The sequence below is a fragment of the Malaclemys terrapin genome, chromosome 6 (genome assembly GCF_027887155.1).
Source record: "Malaclemys terrapin pileata isolate rMalTer1 chromosome 6, rMalTer1.hap1, whole genome shotgun sequence".
In the NCBI taxonomy this organism is placed as follows: domain Eukaryota; kingdom Metazoa; phylum Chordata; order Testudines; family Emydidae; genus Malaclemys; species Malaclemys terrapin.
Window position 1 is genome coordinate 36698093 of NC_071510.1, and position 16784 is coordinate 36714876.

General features: G+C 41.1%; 1 protein-coding gene across 1 annotated transcript in view; it reads right to left on the minus strand.

Moving 5' to 3' along the window:
• RORB (RAR related orphan receptor B) overlaps positions 1-16784 on the minus strand; it is a 58807-nt gene that overhangs the window by 11732 nt on the left and 30291 nt on the right. Inside the window, exons 3-4 of the mRNA XM_054033190.1 lie at positions 4950-5071; positions 3012-3144 (exon numbers count right to left, since the gene is read on the minus strand). Of these exons, the coding sequence (XP_053889165.1) occupies positions 3012-3144; positions 4950-5071 (255 nt within the window). The remainder of the gene's footprint in view (positions 1-3011; positions 3145-4949; positions 5072-16784) is intronic.

Sequence of the window (16784 nt, forward strand, 5' to 3'; positions counted from 1 at the left end):
CCAGCAATGCCCCTCTGCCATGTACATTGGCCAAACCGGACAGTCTCTACGCAAAAGAATTAATGGACACAAATCTGACATCAGGAATCAAAATACTCAAAAACCAGTGGGAGAACACTTTAACCTGTCTGGTCATTCAGTGACAGACCTGCGGGTGGCTATATTACAACAGAAAAACTTCAAAAACAGACTCCAAAGAGAGACTGCAGAGCTAGAATTGATATGCAAACTAGACACAATTAACTCCGGTTTGAATAAGGACTGGGAATGGCTGAGCCATTACAAACGTTGACTATCTCCCCTTGTAAGTATTCTCACACTTCTTATCACACTGTCTGTACTCGGCTAGCTTGATTATCACTTCAAAAGTTTTTTTTTTTTTTTTTTTTTTTTTTCTCTTAATTAATTGGCCTCTCAGAGTTAGTAAGACAACTCCCACCTGTTTATGCTCTCTGTATGTGTGTATATATATCTCCTCAATATATGTTCCATTCTATATGCATCCGAAGAAGTGGGCTGTAGTCCACGAAAGCTTATGCTCTAATAAATTTGTTAGTCTCTAAGGTGCCACAAGTACTCCTGTTCTTCTTTTTTCATCCCAGATGAATACTCTAAGACTGGGCTAAAAGTTGTAATGGTGGTTTCTTCTACCACCACTACACCTTCACAAGTGCCAGAAAAAAAAATCCATTTTCAGATTTTGTTTCGTTTGACCTGAAATAGAATTTTTTGATGCACTGATATTTTTCAATTTTTTTTAAATTTTTTGATTTTCAGAAATGTCAGCGAACTGAAAAATCCATTATTTGCCCAGCTCTACCTAAAAGTTAGGTGCTGAAATATGGAGTGTTGAAGCATCTGTCCCCATTGTGAATCCCACCCAAACACCACAACACAACCTACACATTTGATGGTCTTTGGGGCTGGCTGAATTGGTTACTCACAAGACAGCGAGATCTCCTCTGCGGTTGTGGGATCTGAGTAGAAGACAACTTACCCTCCAATCTCTGCCTCTGGCACTAACCAGAGAGGGAAGCAATTCACGATCCAGTCCCATATCCCTGAAGTTTAGGGCTCCACTTTTGCTAAGGACAATTCAAATTGCCAGGCCATCCCTAATTTCAGTAGTACAGCTGGTCAAACATTTTCTGATGACAAGCTGTTTTTTTAAAGGGTTTCATTAAACATTTTTTTTACAATGAAAGGTTTTGAAAAAGCATCCCCAAATTTTTCTATGAAAATAAAAAAATTAGGAAAACACCCCAAAATTTGTTCCTGCAATTTTTGAAGTTTTTCCATTTAGAAATTATGGGGGTTTCACACTTTCTGGTAGTTTTCCAATGTTTGCTAGTTTGAAAACTGTAACAAAGGGTTTTCTGAGAGTAAATTAGCTTAAAAGTGGAAGTTCTACTTTTAAATGTAAAAAGTGTTTCCCCCTCTCACTTTTCTATACTGTTTCCTTGATGTTTTCAGTTGGAAAACTGTAAGAAAGTGTGAAACGTAGGTTTCCCCCTCTTTCTCATAATGGAAAAAGAGGGGAAACAGTCAGAGGGTGTGGAATGTGAGGGGGAAAATAACACTTTGTCACATTTTTAAACTCTACCACAGGGAAACCAGAATTTCCTCACAGGAAAAATTCAAAGGGGGATTTTTATAGGAAACTGTGGGAAAAATCCCAGAATTCTGGCTAGCTCTGCTCAATATTAGCAGCATGAGGAGCAGTGAAACTTTAGCAGTTTATACACTCTGCAGCTAATGAGGGTTCTCTTACAATACATTTTATCTCCAAATGTCATTGAATCTTTTTTTGAAGTGCTACTGTTTCTTTTGCTTTACCGGCCAAATGAATAAGGTTGTTTAATGCAGAAGCTGGAATGTTAATAATGATATTATTAATTATTCTCATGCTAAGATCTTTCTTTTCCAGGGGATCTTCTGTATTCCTGTTGGAGCCCTACTGGTCCTCTTATTTTTCTGCAGTTTGCATCTGCCTCCAACATCTTGGTCCCATATTACAGCCACATCCTTCTGAACAAAGGCTGGATCACACTCTCTCTTTCAGAATTGCCTGAGAGTTCTCTATTGAAAGACACAAGGCACTTCTCTAGCTCAAAGAAACTGCCTCATGCTACATCCCAGCCTCTGCCAGATCCAGGGACCAAGATAGTACAGGGTAATGTAGTTAATAACCAGTAGCAGCTTGTTTGATAATACCATTTTGTCCTACTGAGTGACATGGAGTATTGCAAGGTCACAATTCCTAACAACTTAATGTCATCAGAGTGCATCTTAAAATGATTATTCTAAAAGAATGGCAGGAATTGCTGTGTGACATGACAGAAAAACTACCCCTCCCCCCACATACATCACAATGCACACACAACAGTATCAATGCATGCTGCCACAATCCAACCACGCTCACTCCAGTATTAATTATTGCCAGCAGGGATTTCTCTTACTAAGTACTGACATAAGATTATAGGTATTGCTGTAGCATCATTAAAATGATTAGAGTTGACCAGAGAGGCAGGGTCCAGTTAGCGTGGATTTGATTCACTAAAATCAAGTGGCGGTTTTAGGGGCAGCAGTTGGTGATTCAACCAGCTCAGCTCAATGATACCTTACACTGCGTGTCAAACTGTGGCTTCGGCAATTAACAGTAAGTTTTTCTGTAAATGAAAAGCACAATTGACTTTAGAGGGAATGGGATCTGAAGACATGAATGTTATCAGGAGCACCGCCAGCTTTTCTGCTGCCCTAGGCGGCGGAAGGTCCCGCCCCGAAATGCCGCCCCCCACAGAGGCAGCGGAAGGTCCTGCCGCCGAAATACCGCCGCGGTCACCGCCCCCCAAATTGTAGTGCCCTAGGCGACTGCCTAGGTCGCCTAATGGGTTGCGCCGGCCCTGAATGTTATTAATGCAGAAGATCATGTAGGGTTTACGTGTGTGGGGAGGGAAGATTGTGATGGGGAGAAGTAATTTGAAGAGAGAATGACTGACTAAACCACTCACCTGATTTAAGGAGTAGAATTTGATCATTTTGACAGAGCTCCATGAAGCCTGTTATCCGCTTTGCAAACTCCACTACGTACTGAATAGCATGAGTGATCTGGATGGCACACTGCTGCCACAATGCTTCTCTTGCCTTCCAAAGGAAATATGCAATAAAAAATAAAGCAGTAAGCAAACATAATGTTCAGAGGCAAAACAATACAATGCTGTGTCACGCAAAGTGTGTAATTTAGATTTTATAATAGACAGAACTGGTAGCGCCACTTACAATCAAGGTTGCCTGACTCTTCTCATTATAAGACCCTATTTTCAGTTGCTTATAACTTTGCTAAACTTTAACTGTTTGGGCTGAAATTTTCCATGCTGGGTGTCTGCTTCTGGCTGAAAATGGTTTGGAAAAATTCAGCCAAATCATGTCAGACATTTACAAGAACAAGGCTAGTGACAAATACATTTTTGTATTTACATTGTTTTGCTCACATAACATTTCTTTTGAAAAGCTCTAGTGCCTCCATGCTTTGGAGGAAGGACTTGAAATCTGGTACTTTTGACAATCTCACTGTGCCTCTGACTCTGTAGCCTGCTGGTTAGAGTAATCATGTGTGAGACCCAGGATCCAGTCCCCCTGCTCTAAGGACTTTTTAAATTGTTTATCCACAGTGGAACAGCTTCAGCATGAGAGACTGAAGAAGCCCTACATCAGAATATCCTATAGCCTACTGTTTAGAGCAGACACCAGAGAGATGACAGACCACTGTTCAAATGCCTTCTATTCCTCAGGTGGAGGGGGGAGTTGAATTGGGGGTTCTGTGAAGCCTACTAGGGCCTGATTCTGGGATTTAGGCACCTAAAGTGGCAGTTAGATTCACAAAAGGACTTAGGCACCTATCTATCTATCTCTTTCTAGAGATAGATATAAATTAATGACAACTAGGCAATGTAAATATGCAAATATATTGCTAGCAAAGGAAATAGACTAATGCTATTTAGTCACCTGGTTGAACATTTCTGCTGGGTTCAAAAACCTTTTCAAAACCATTGAAGTGTAATTACAGTCAGAACAGTGACTGCACAAAATTGGGACCTTCTTGTTCAGTTTATCACCTTTGTGTGTGTGTATATGCGCGCGCACAAATGTATCTTTAGACTACATCTGCCACAGGTGAGTTTCAACTTCGATCATCCCTGGGGAGCCAACAGAGCAAACTGAACTCTATTCTGCTTTGTCTAAATTCTGATTGCTGAAACATTATTATTGGTGAAAATGAAAAAAGCAGAACTCAGCTTGATTTCCACTGCCTAGGCTGAAATTGAAGAGCTGCAAGTGGGAGAAATATTCTGAACGAATTTGATATAGGAATCGTAGGGGGAGAATAAATATACAACCAGATGAAGTCATTTTTACAGCCACTTTTCAACAGTATTACCACACTTTACAGAGTGTGTTAAATTCTGCATTATCTACTGTCGACAGGTGATGGACATTTACTTTCCTTACAATAAAAAACATTCATTTTTCCACATGAAAATGGGGACAGTTTTAACAGTTGTCATAAATATGTTAAACAAATCTATTTTCTGTTTTGAAAAAACTCTTCCAACATATGGAGTCCAATCCTGCTCCCATTGAAATCAACTGGAGTTTGGGGAAAAGATCAGGCCCATGGAAACAAATAATTAATATGGGAGGCTGATTTTATCACCATTTCCATTGCCCTGACATTATGCTACTAGCAAACACACAAACAAGCTGTTATTTCTATTTTAAAATGCCATTCTCACATCTTCAGTTGCCAAGTTCTTCTAATATCAAACTACTATTTCCCACCCAAAGGTTTAAAGCTTAACCTGGTATTGATCAACAAGTTCTTGCCAAATATACTGCACTGAATCGCAAGGAGATGGCGAAGCAAGAGAAGGAGTGGTAAGGTATTGTACCTTGCTCTGGTATACTTTAATTTCTTCATATGTGTGGGTTTGCCATGCTAGTTGGTGTAGTTCATCCATTGTATATTGACACGTCTCCAAATGGGACTTAATGATATTCTGTGCAATTCGATCTAAGAAATGGGGGGAAAGCAGAAAGTCACAATGAATAGTAATCTGCAATAGCAAAATTTTGAAGACATCAACGTTGGGGGCGATGATCAGTAGATAACAATATATTTTATGGCATAGAAGACTGGACAATGTCACATTTATCAATGTGAAATGTTTTCGTATTTATCTAGTTATTGTTTGCACTGTGGAAATGTTCTTTATTAAATCCAAAGCCACAGGAAATTTGCTTGGTTGTGGATTACAAAATTAAAAATAGCCAGCCTTTGGGTGAAAATATATCCAGTTAAAATTGAAAATGAAAGTTTTATCTGTATCTGGATAGGCACACATTTTTAGAAACCCAGGATGGTATTTTCAAATGGATTTTGAAATGGAGCAGCAGTAGCAAAACCTCATACACAAATGACAATGTATTCCTCAGAAAGAGACAGTACATTCAAGGTGCTGTAGCCAGACTTGGGCATGGGAGCGAGGAGGACCAGGAACAGCCTAGCTTCTTCATCATTGTCTACATCACTCTCAATCTCTCTTGTTGCAGCTGTTCCACTTGGTCTAAATAATTAATTATTCACTGGAGCAGGGACTGGAATCCAGGTGTTCTACCTCCCAGATGAGTTCCCTAACCACCAGGCTACAGAGTCATTTTCTCACTCTCTCTCTGGCCCAATTAATATATAATTATTTATACAAAGTGGAACAACTGCAACAGGAGAGATTGAGAGAGACCCCACACGTCAATAGTTTGATGGCTAGCACACTCATATGGAAGTGGGGGGAGGGATAGCTCAGTGGTTTGAGCATTGGCCTGCTAAACACAGGGTTGTGAGTTCAATCCTTGAGGGGGCTACTTAGGGATCTGGGGCAAAATCAGTACTTGATCCTGCTAGTGAAGGCAGGGGGCTGGACTCAATGACCTTTCAAGGTCCCTTCCAGTTCTAGGACATAAGATATCTCCATTAATTTATTTATTTAAAGGGAGGAGATTTGGGTTCAAGTCCCTGCTCTGAAGCAAGGATTTGAACCTAGGTCTCCCATTTAACAGGTGAGCATCCTAACCACTGGGTTGTTAGGGGATAGGGAGCCACAACCACTTTGTGAAAGGTGCTTAACTCCCCCTGTGACTCTAATCCCAAAATCAAAATATTTCATTTTGAGGTTTCCTTTTCTTAAATGGAAGCAATTCACCAAAATCAACATGAACTCACAAATATGATTTGGTCAATGTGAATTTGTATGTTGCCGTGAAAAAGAGTTGCAGCCAAAACCTTTTACCCAGCTCTAATAATAACAACAAAAGGGCACATTAGTGACTGCGTCGGGTCTATACCATATTATTGTCCAGGAGGGAGAGGTGGAACCTTTGTCCCAGGGTACCAGGCTGCCCTATTTTGTCACACGAATAACCTACTGTATATCTGGTCATGCTGGGAGAAAGGGATGAAAAAGAAAAGCCTGGGAAGGGAGTAGAGAAGATACAGGAAAGTAAGAGAACGACAGCAGATAGGTCAGGGACTTGGGCTAAAATCATCATACAGATTAACGGCAGGTCTCAATGCACCCATCTCTTGTACATACTATGAGTGGAAGGGAAACCACTTTCCTCCACTTAAATCTGTCATGGCAAAAGCAGTAGTTTTACTAGCATGAAGTGATCTGGGTGCCTAGCAGCTGTGGAGTGGGTTAAAGCAGACCGTCAGTCCTGGCTTGTTCAGGTAGTGTTCTGGGGGAGAGGAGGTGGATCCCATTTATAGTTTTAGAAGGAAACCATATGAAAATTGACTTGTTATCATGGTTTTACGCAGAAATTAGACAAAGCCTAGCAGGCTCAATTTAAATATTTCAGGTTAATTCAATCTCCAAATTCAAATTATAACTGAGTGGAAAAAAAATTCTCCTCTTATTTACATGTGGAATTCAGAGCTACTTCATTGACTTCAGCTGAGTTACTGTGGATTTACAGTTGATCAAAGCAGAATCCAGCACAAAAACATTTATCATTTCCCAAGAAATTGCACAGTCCATTTGCTGTTGCTGTACAACCAAGATGTTAGAAAAAATTTCACATACTCTTTGGTCAGGTTCAACAATGAATTAATCTAATATAAATTATATTTAAAAATAAACCAGACTAGAATTACTTACTTATGTCTATAATACGTTTATAACATTTACTAATCATTTAACTCTTTCTAAACCACTTTTAAATGGAGAGTTAATAAACAGTTTGACCATTATATAAAATATATAAATGTGTGTGTATACAATATGTATAATACTTATACATAATATATGTGCTTGTTTTTACACACACACACACCTTAATAAACAAGATGCTAAAAGATTCCTACATGCCACATGGAAAAAATAGCTCCATGAACAAGGAGGCCCAGTTCTGTCCAACCACTGGGCAGTATACAGTGTAAGACAGGGAAGAATTTGCCCCAAATTTCTGGTTTCAGTCATTTTTCAGGACTGAAAATTATTTGCTAAGGGCGTGGCAAGCGCTAAAGATTTTATTGTCTCTTCCCCTCTCTTAAGGGAATCAGAGAAGGTTGATTTTTTTTAAAAAAGTGATTCAAAGAAAACAATTTTATAATTTTTATAATAACACAAATCTGAAAGATTGCTCTACTCATAAATAATCTCAAAGCACAACCACATAAAAATGCTTTAGATTATGGTTAAAAAGAATCCCAAATGGAGTTATCACTAAAAACTAGCAGGCTTCCATTTAATCCTTATTTAACTCACTCAAATATATCTCTGTGTTGCAGCAGATGCAGTCCAGGCTAAAAGATCAATCACTGAATTTAAAACTCCAGCAATGTCTGGATGTAATGGGGGTGAGTTAAGGAGGGAGTTTCAGCCTGAACTCTGAGCTTTCCTAACTCCTATGAATATATGTTCAGTCCTTGTTGTCATTAAGCTATAACACTGAATACGTTAATATTAAGGTAATGAGAATGAAGTATATGATGTTTGCTGGAAACATATTGAACCATAGCAAACCTGACTGCAGAAATTAAGCTCAAGCTGAAGGGCGTGTTTACGCTGAGGAGGATTTAACCAGATGGAACTGAAGTGCAGTCATAGGAACTTTTATGTTTTTTTTAATCAAAATATCTGACAATGGAAAAATAATTTAAACTTGCATTGCATTTTTCCAGACTATGTTGCAAACCATGTTTAGCCCCATGCTCTTGGGACTCGTATATTCATTTCCTTTCTACTGACTCCAGATCCTTGCTTACAGTTTTCATCGATTCTTCCTACCCCACCCTCCACCTTTCTTTACATGAAGCAAGAATTATTCATACTCTTGATATAAAGAAAATAAAAGACCATATTACTGCATAGCTGGTAGAGGAGGTAGCTTATTGTTTTTCAGTCAGAATGAGGCACACTGAAGGTGAACAGTGTGAAAATAACATACACAGGCTTTAGCATAACTTGCCTTGAAATACACTTGATTGTTACAGCTAACTTATGGTACCCTCTCACATCACTGCTCTCTTATTCTTGTACTTCCTATTTATGTATTTACTTAGGATGAGCTGGTTCTGCTGCAAATCATATGCTCTTCAATATTTTGTGGGGCTTGCATCCAAGTGATAGCTCTATACAGCTGTACACAGAATTGTTTCCCATATACTAATTGTTTCTTGAGCTGATGTTAAAACCCATCTAGGTGTATGAGCAGCTCTGCATGCTGCCTTCCAAAATGAACCAGGTGCAAAGACAGACTTGAAATTCTTGTGCTGCAGGCCAGCTAAGTCTGAGTGTATCATGGAAAGGATATGCTTGGTCTCTAGGGAAAGGAGCCTGACAGCTCATTCTGTTGGCTGATTAGAAAGATGCATGAGCAGCAAAGGAGACTGTTTGCCTGCTTTCAGAGATGGCAGTCATGAAAAGGAAAAGGGGATTAGTGTTAAAATGGCAAGCGTTGGGCTGATGGGTCTTGCACAAGCTATTGACAAGAGAGAGATGAAAAGTAAAAGCATGGGCTTTCTGAGGGACAAGCAAAATAAGATACTTCAGGTAAAAAGAGCAAAGGGTACAGAATATCTTCTTGTCACAACACTCTAAGGGCATTACATCTTTCTGGGCATTTTTGGTGTCTTTGCCTTTTAGCAGGTCAGTCAGGGGAGCCTCAATTGGTGCAGTGTTGGGGCTGAACTGGAGATAATATCCTGCCAGGTCAGTAAGTGGCATGTCGGTCTTATGATCTGGGGGTGTAGGGTATGAGTTTAATGTATGGATTTTATCTAGGATAGGTATTTGGAGGCCTCTACTTATCTCATTATCCTTTGTACCAGTGGAATGGTGGAGTGTCCCATCAAAAAGACAAAAACCAACTGTTTCAGCAGTGCTGAGAAATAGAGATGCTCATATAGCAGACATGATAGCTCAGTATGAAACAAACAGAGCTGGTCATAAAATGGGGGGATGGGTCTAGTGGAAAATATCGACTTTTTGGCAAAAAAATCAAACTGAAATATTTTAGCCAAAAATAAACATAGTTCAATGCAATAATGCTGCCACAGTGCCTCATGAGAGGCGTAGTTTGGGGGCTTCATCTTTTCATTCTCCTCTATAGGCTAGTCTCCCTGGTCAGACTACATCTCCCATGATTCACCCTGGGTTCCTCTTGTTGAGACGGTCCCAAATTATTATGAATTGCTGTGATTGATTTGAATGAATGTGATAAGCATGAGTTTTGTATGACTTGGTATGCCTGAACTTGCTAGAGGATTCTGGGAGCAGAATTCTCTCAGCATTAGACAAATGACGTGGAAAACTGCTGGAGGTGCTGAAACTGGACTTAAATGGTTAATAATGGCTCAATGGGCATCTATGTTTCAATACCGAACTTTGGAATATCTCAACAGAGAACCAGCTCACAAGATAAAAAAATACATAAAATCATGATATCGATGGGCTTGGTGCTCACTGACATGGGACAAAATGACCCTTTTTGGATAACATCACGCTAAGAGCTTAAGTGAATGATTGATGAGAGGGTAAACGTTGATTGAGCTTTGGTCTGGGTTTGTTCTGCAGCCCCTCCTTCCAAAATATTAATTAGAGAAAACCAGTGATAAATGCCCAAGAGGCATATTTCTGGGACATGTGACTCCTTTGAGAACAAAAAGGTATAAATGCTAAACAAAGTAAATTAGTTAAGTTAGTTCCCCAATTAACATCTGAAGAAGTTCAAGACTGTGAGACGGAAGTCCTCAGGGTGACCTAGACCCTGCTTTGAGGGACATTTAACAGACCAAGTACCTAGTGGTAAGTGGAAAGAAGAGAAGAAAAGAAGTCTCCATCTAGAATTGGTAGATATATCTGTCTTGTTTACTAATCAGGATACTGTGTAAGGCCAACATAGTTACTGAGGGTTTATGCTTGGGGAGCTAAGGCTTATAGGAAAAGACGTGCTCTGTGTAACCTTAACTACTTGTGTGATTCTTTCTCAAATAAATTACTGTGCATTAAGCATATGGGTTTTCAAATTCTCACTGGGATTGGTAACATCCGCCCAGCCCTGGGCCATTAAAGATCCGTTTCAACATTGGTAGCAGAGGGTGGTTTACTGTGCTAGTGGGAAAAGTCGGTTGTTTCTGAACTGGTAAGCCAAGCTAAAAGGAACAATATATCGTCTTAAAGCATTTTATGGTGACGGGGAACTGGGGAAATATATCTTGGAACCAAAATATTCTGGCAAGGCAAATTAAAATATTATTTTGAGACATTGTCTGTAGCGAGGGAAGCAGGGACTAAATACAACTTGGAACCAGTATATTGAGAGATAGAGAAACACACAAGTACAGAGGGTTGCATCAGTGTCATCTTAAAGCCAATGATGTTCCACAAGTGCAAGCAAGGCAGGTTTACTTCAGAAGACAAGGGGGATGCCCTGAAGCCTCTGGGTATGGTGGATAAGTGTTTACTAAGACAGGCATGTGAAAGTTTGGAGTCAGATTCATGTCTGTGTGATGCAGTCCCCACACTGCATGAGAAAGGTTTGGACAATTTGTTGTTGAGGTATCAAAAAGGGTTACACTCCCAAGAAAGCCCGAACATCAGCACAAGTCATCTGTGCTATGTATCATGCTGTGAATAAGCTTGTAAAGGAGCGAGATGTTTTGGAATGTCAGCAAGAAAGTTTAGAACAGGAATTGGAAAAACTAAAATTGCAAAATGAAAACCTGAAATGGGACCTGCAAACTGCTGTAGCACAGAATGTAACTAATGCTCAGCAGATAACAGCTTTAACCAATATATGCCAAGACTTAGAGGAAATCATTAATATACAGGTGGAAGAGGAAGAGGAGCCCCTTCCAGGATCTCTGGTAATCCAGCCAGTAGTGGTAGTGCAAATGCCTCAGCCTCCACAGCAAATACAAGAAGTAATTCATTCTCTGACTGAAACTGAAAAACAGACACTGGATAAACAATTGGGTTATTTGACTAAGAAAACGTGTTTCTCTTGGCTGTTGGGATACATGATTAGAAAACATCTAGATCTTAGAGATTTAAGAGAATTGATAACAACATATGCTGGCCCTACAGAAGGAACGACATTGCTGGCAGAAATTGAGGCAGAATTAAGCAAAGATAGCACAGACGGTGCTATCCCGAAGGTAGCCTGATATTTTCTGACCCCCTCTGAATTAAGGAGATCAGTTTTGTTGATGCATCAGGAGGAAGGGGAATCTGTTATGGCTTATTGTACTAGATTGTTGTTGGTATGCTCTCTGGCTGGAATTGAGGAAAAACAGGTGACAGATTTAATATCTTGGATGGATTTAGCTCAAGCAGAAAGGGTAGTAAATGGAACAAGTAGTTGTCCTCAGAGAATGGTTGGTGAGACTTCCTACAGTAATCAAGAAGGCTCCAACCATGCTCCAACCATCCAACCATGCTGACCTGGGACATGATAGTTGCAATGAAATAGGTCAAGGCCGAGAATGGTATAGTAGGAGACGTGGAGTGTCTAGTGGGGGATTATTGTGAGCACAGGTTTGGGCACAACTTGAGGAAAGGAGTGCAGATATGGTTTGTTTGGATAGGCAACCTTTGGAGACTTTGAAGTGATTTGATGGCAAGAGCTAGATCACAGTCAACGCTGCAAGCAGGAGCTAAGGCTGGTGAGACTGGGGAAGCAGGCATAGGAACCCTTTATGGTTTGTTATTCCAGGAATTAGCTCCGATGGACGTGGTGACTCCCTGTAAGGGCGGCTCTACATTTCAGTAAAGGTGCCTCTCCCTTAGCAACCCCGGTCCCCAAGGTTGGATATTAGTGGCCAAATTACAGCCCCACATAACTGGTAGACGTATAATGGTTGCTAGCATTAATTGACACGGGAGCAGAGGCAACTTCAATTAAGTCAGTGCAGGAGGATGTGCACAGAGAACAAATCGTTCCTTTGTTTGGATTCCACAGCAAAGAAGTAAAAGGGACTTTATTAATACATCTGCCATGTATTAGTATAGGATAGTAGGTCAGACCAAATTTTAAACAGATACAGTGGTTTGTAACAGCATGACTGAGGAAGCTATATTGGAAGTAGATGTGATACAACAGGACTTAATTTGGCAGGAGGCTGTTTGTGGGGAAAAAAGAGAGAGACTGAACGAGTGGATGATTTCAGAAGGATTAAGAAAGTGGGTCTGCAAGGCTATGACAGCTGTGGCACTGCCAGACAATAAGTGAATGAGGGAATGTCCTGTGGTTTGGGCTAGAAAAGAAATCTGAATGTGAAGACGTAGAAGCAGCAGTGGAAATGGCTTTACACATTTTTCCACCAACTCCTCAGTATTCCCATCCAGCAGAAGCAGTTCCACATATAGAAGAACTGTTACAGGATTTGAAAGCATAGGGGGTAGTAGGAAAATGTTAAAGTCATTACAACTCCCCAATCTAGTCTGTATAGAAATCGGATGGCAAATGGCATCCCACAATTGATTACAGAAAAATTAATAAACCTATAGTACCTATGGTCCTAATTGTAGCCCACCTTCCAATTTTAATGGCTGGAGTAGTGGCAATGGCTAAATGGTTCTTTATGCTGAACATTGCTAATTGCTTCTTTGCTAGTCCATTAACCTCTTTAAATTAATAACAGACTAAGTTATGATAACTCCTGAGTTCCTGTTAACACCAAAGAAACAAATGCCTGAGTGAATATAAAAGAAGATCTGGGTGGCAAATTTGGTGCAAACAGTTAAAAACATTTGGACAGGGGAAAAAAATCAATGCAGGAAAAAAAAAAGGACAAAAGGAACAACTGAAATATCAATGAAAAATAGAGGAAAAGATGATGCTTAAAGAACTGGTAAATAAAGGTAAAATAAAACCTATATAAAAGGAACTCTTTCCAGTTAAGTATGTGGCCAGTCCCAGAGCAGTTTTAGTAACCACTTTGGATGGAAATGTGTGAAGATATTCTGATCAAATCAAATTATACTTGCCAACGGACTAGATATAACAATTATCAGAAATGAATGCACAGTATGTACTAACCTATAAGGCCCGGTCAGAGGCCTTTGCTTTTTGTTTGCTTATATTTTTGCAGGTTAACCTATGACTTTATTGAAGCAAGAAGAATGCTGTGACATTTGCTTTGTTTTGTTGCTTCTGGGCTTGTTTTCTATGTGATTGCTGCACCTGTTTGTTCCATAAGACCCTATCCAAAGAATAAGCCAGAAGAGTTTTAAGTTACTCAAATTTTAATACAATGCTCATCCTTATTAGGGGCACAAATATAAGAATATAAGAATGGCCATACTGGATCAGACCGAGGGTCCATCTAGCCCAGTATTCTGTTTTCCAACAGTGGCCAATGCCAGGTGCTTCAAAGAGAATGAATGGCAATCATCAAGTGATCCAACTTTTGTTGCTCATTTCCAGCTTTTGGCAAACAGAGGCTAGGGACACCAACCCATCCCATCCTGGCTAATAGCCATTAGGAGCTATCCTCCATAAATTTATTTGTTTTTTTCTTTAAAAAAAATTTTTTTTTGTTATAGTCTTGGCCTTCACAGTGTTCTTCAGCAAGAAGTTCCGTAAGTTAACTATGTGAAGAAAATATTTCCTTTTATTTTAAACCTGCTGCTTATTAATTTTATTTAGTACCCCTAGTTCCTGTGTTATAAGAAAAAGTAAATAACACTTTCTTATTTACTTTCTTGACACTAGTCATGAATTTATGGATCTCTATCATATTCCCTCCTTAGTTATCTCTTTTCCAAGTTGAAGAGTCCAAGTCTTATTAATCTTTTCTCATGTGAAGTTGTTCCAGACCCCTGATCATTTTTGTTTTTTTTCTGTGTCTTTTCCAATTCCAATACATCTTATTGAAGATGGGGCATACCTTGGATTTATATGAAAATACGAAAGGGATAAATAATAAAACAGAAAATACTTTCCTAATAATTCCCAATATTCTGTTAGCTTTTTTTTTGACGGCTGCTGCTCATTGGGTGGATGTTTTCAGAAAACTATCAACAATGGTTCTAAGATTTCTTTCTTGGACGGTGGCAACTGATTTGAACCCCCATTATTTTGTATAATTGGGATAATGTTTTCCAATGTGCATTATTTTGCATTTATGAACATTGATTTTCATTTGCCATTTTCTTGCCTAGTCACCCAGTTTTGTAAAATCTGTTTGTAACTTTTTGCAATCTGCTTTGAACTTAATTATTTTGAGTAGTTTTGTATCATCTGCAGATTCTGCCATCTCGCTGTTTACCCCTTTCCCCCCTCAGATCATTTATAAATATGTTTAACAGTACTGGTCCCAGTACAGATCCCTGGACACTACTATTTACCTCTCTCTGTTCTAAAGAATGACCATTTATTTGTTGCAAAACCTCCTTTAATAACACCGTAATCTGGGACAGTTCCTCAGATTAACTGTGATCACCCAGCAGCCTCACTGATTGTTTAGCACAGAGGTGGACAAACTACGCCCCCCCTCGCTCCTCCGGCCACGGCTGCTGGCCATGCTGTGGGCCACATGCTGCACCCCCCGCTCCTCCGGCCACACCCCTCCCCCCCGCTTCTCTGGCTGTGCCCGCCGCCCCCCATGGCTGCCGGCCACGCTGCGGGCCACCAGCCTACGCCCCCCCAGCTCCTCCAGCTGCTTTTGGAAAGGCGGGGGAAGCGGCTGCTGCCCCTGCACCCCGCTAGCTATGCTACTGCGGCCCCTCCCCCGCTGTTCCCCCTCCCCCACAGCCTCAGCTCACTGCGCTGCCGGCGCAATGCTCTGGGCGGCGGGGCTGTGAGCTCCTGGGGCAGTGCAGCTGCAGAGCCCGGCCTGACCCAATGCTCTGTGCTGCACGGTGCGTGGCTGGCTCCAGCCGGGCGGCATAGCTGTAGTGCCGCCAGCCACTGGTGCCCCAGGCAGCGCGTTAAGGGGTCAGGGAGCAGGGGGAGTTGGATAGAGGGCAGGGGAGTTCGGGGTGTGGATAGGGGTCAGGGTGGTCAGAAGGCAGGGAACAGGGGGGTTGAATGGGTGCAGGGGTCCCAGAGGCAGTCAGGAATGAGTGGGGTTGGATGGGGCGGCAGGGGGCAGTCAGGGGCAGGGGTTCCAGAGGGGGTCAGGGGACAGGGAGCAGGGGGCATTGAATAGAGGGCAGGGGAATTCGAGGTGGTGGTTGGGGCGGGGGTGTGGATAGGGCTGAGGGCGGTCAAAGGGCGGGGAGAAGGGGGAGTGGATGGGGCAAAGGTCCCGGGGGGGCCATCAGGGCATGGGGGGGGTTGGATGGGGCAGGAGTCCCGGGGGGGGGGCTGTCAGGGGTCAAGAAGCAGGAGAGGGGGATAGAGGGTAGGGTCCAGGCCATGCCTGGCTGTTTGGGGAGGCACAGCCTCCCCTAACTGGCCCTCCATACAATTTCCGAAACCTGATGCGTGTGTAGAAAATAAAACAAACCTACCGATAAAAGTATTCAATTACCCTGTTTAAACCCTTAACAGACCGAAGAAATAGAAAAAATCCCCAAACCTGAAAGTAGCCTCCAGGGTTAATTCTCCGAGGGAAGGAAAAGTTCCGAAAGAGCTTTTGGAAAGTCTAAATTCCAATACTGGGGTAGATAACAGTACAGATTTGATCAAAATCCTAGCCAAAGTAAACCTTACTGTGGGAAACAACTTGGAACCAATCCCTGCAAAAGTGCTGTACAGAAGTACAATCAGCACATGCTGGGAAGTAAGGAGAAAGAATGGATCAAGAAATGGGATACCCTGTATTGGAACTAAGTGAACTCCTGGGGAAGAGTGTTTTGGAAATTGTTAAACAATAACAAATATTTGTTCAGGATTGTCCTGGGAAAAAGTGTGTATAGAAGCTCAGGGAATCTTGGGAAAACAATGGAAAAATATCTTGAAACAAAGTCACAGAGGTAATTGGCCAGAGACACTTATTTGGGCATTGAATTATTATTCCTATATTAACCAATTGTTCCAAGATACCTGGAGGGTGCATGTACATACATGTACCATACGCCAGTGCGCCCGTATCCTTTCCGGTATAGCTAATGGAGAGGTACAAGAAGTGTATCCGGTAATATATGCAAGTGCCTGGGGAAATGAAACAGGGTACTATGAAATAGTGCCAGAGGGAAATGGGGGATTTTGGTGGATACGTGTGAGGGATGAAAACAAATAATAGGGAATGGGGCACCTTAATTAAAAAAAAAAGGAAT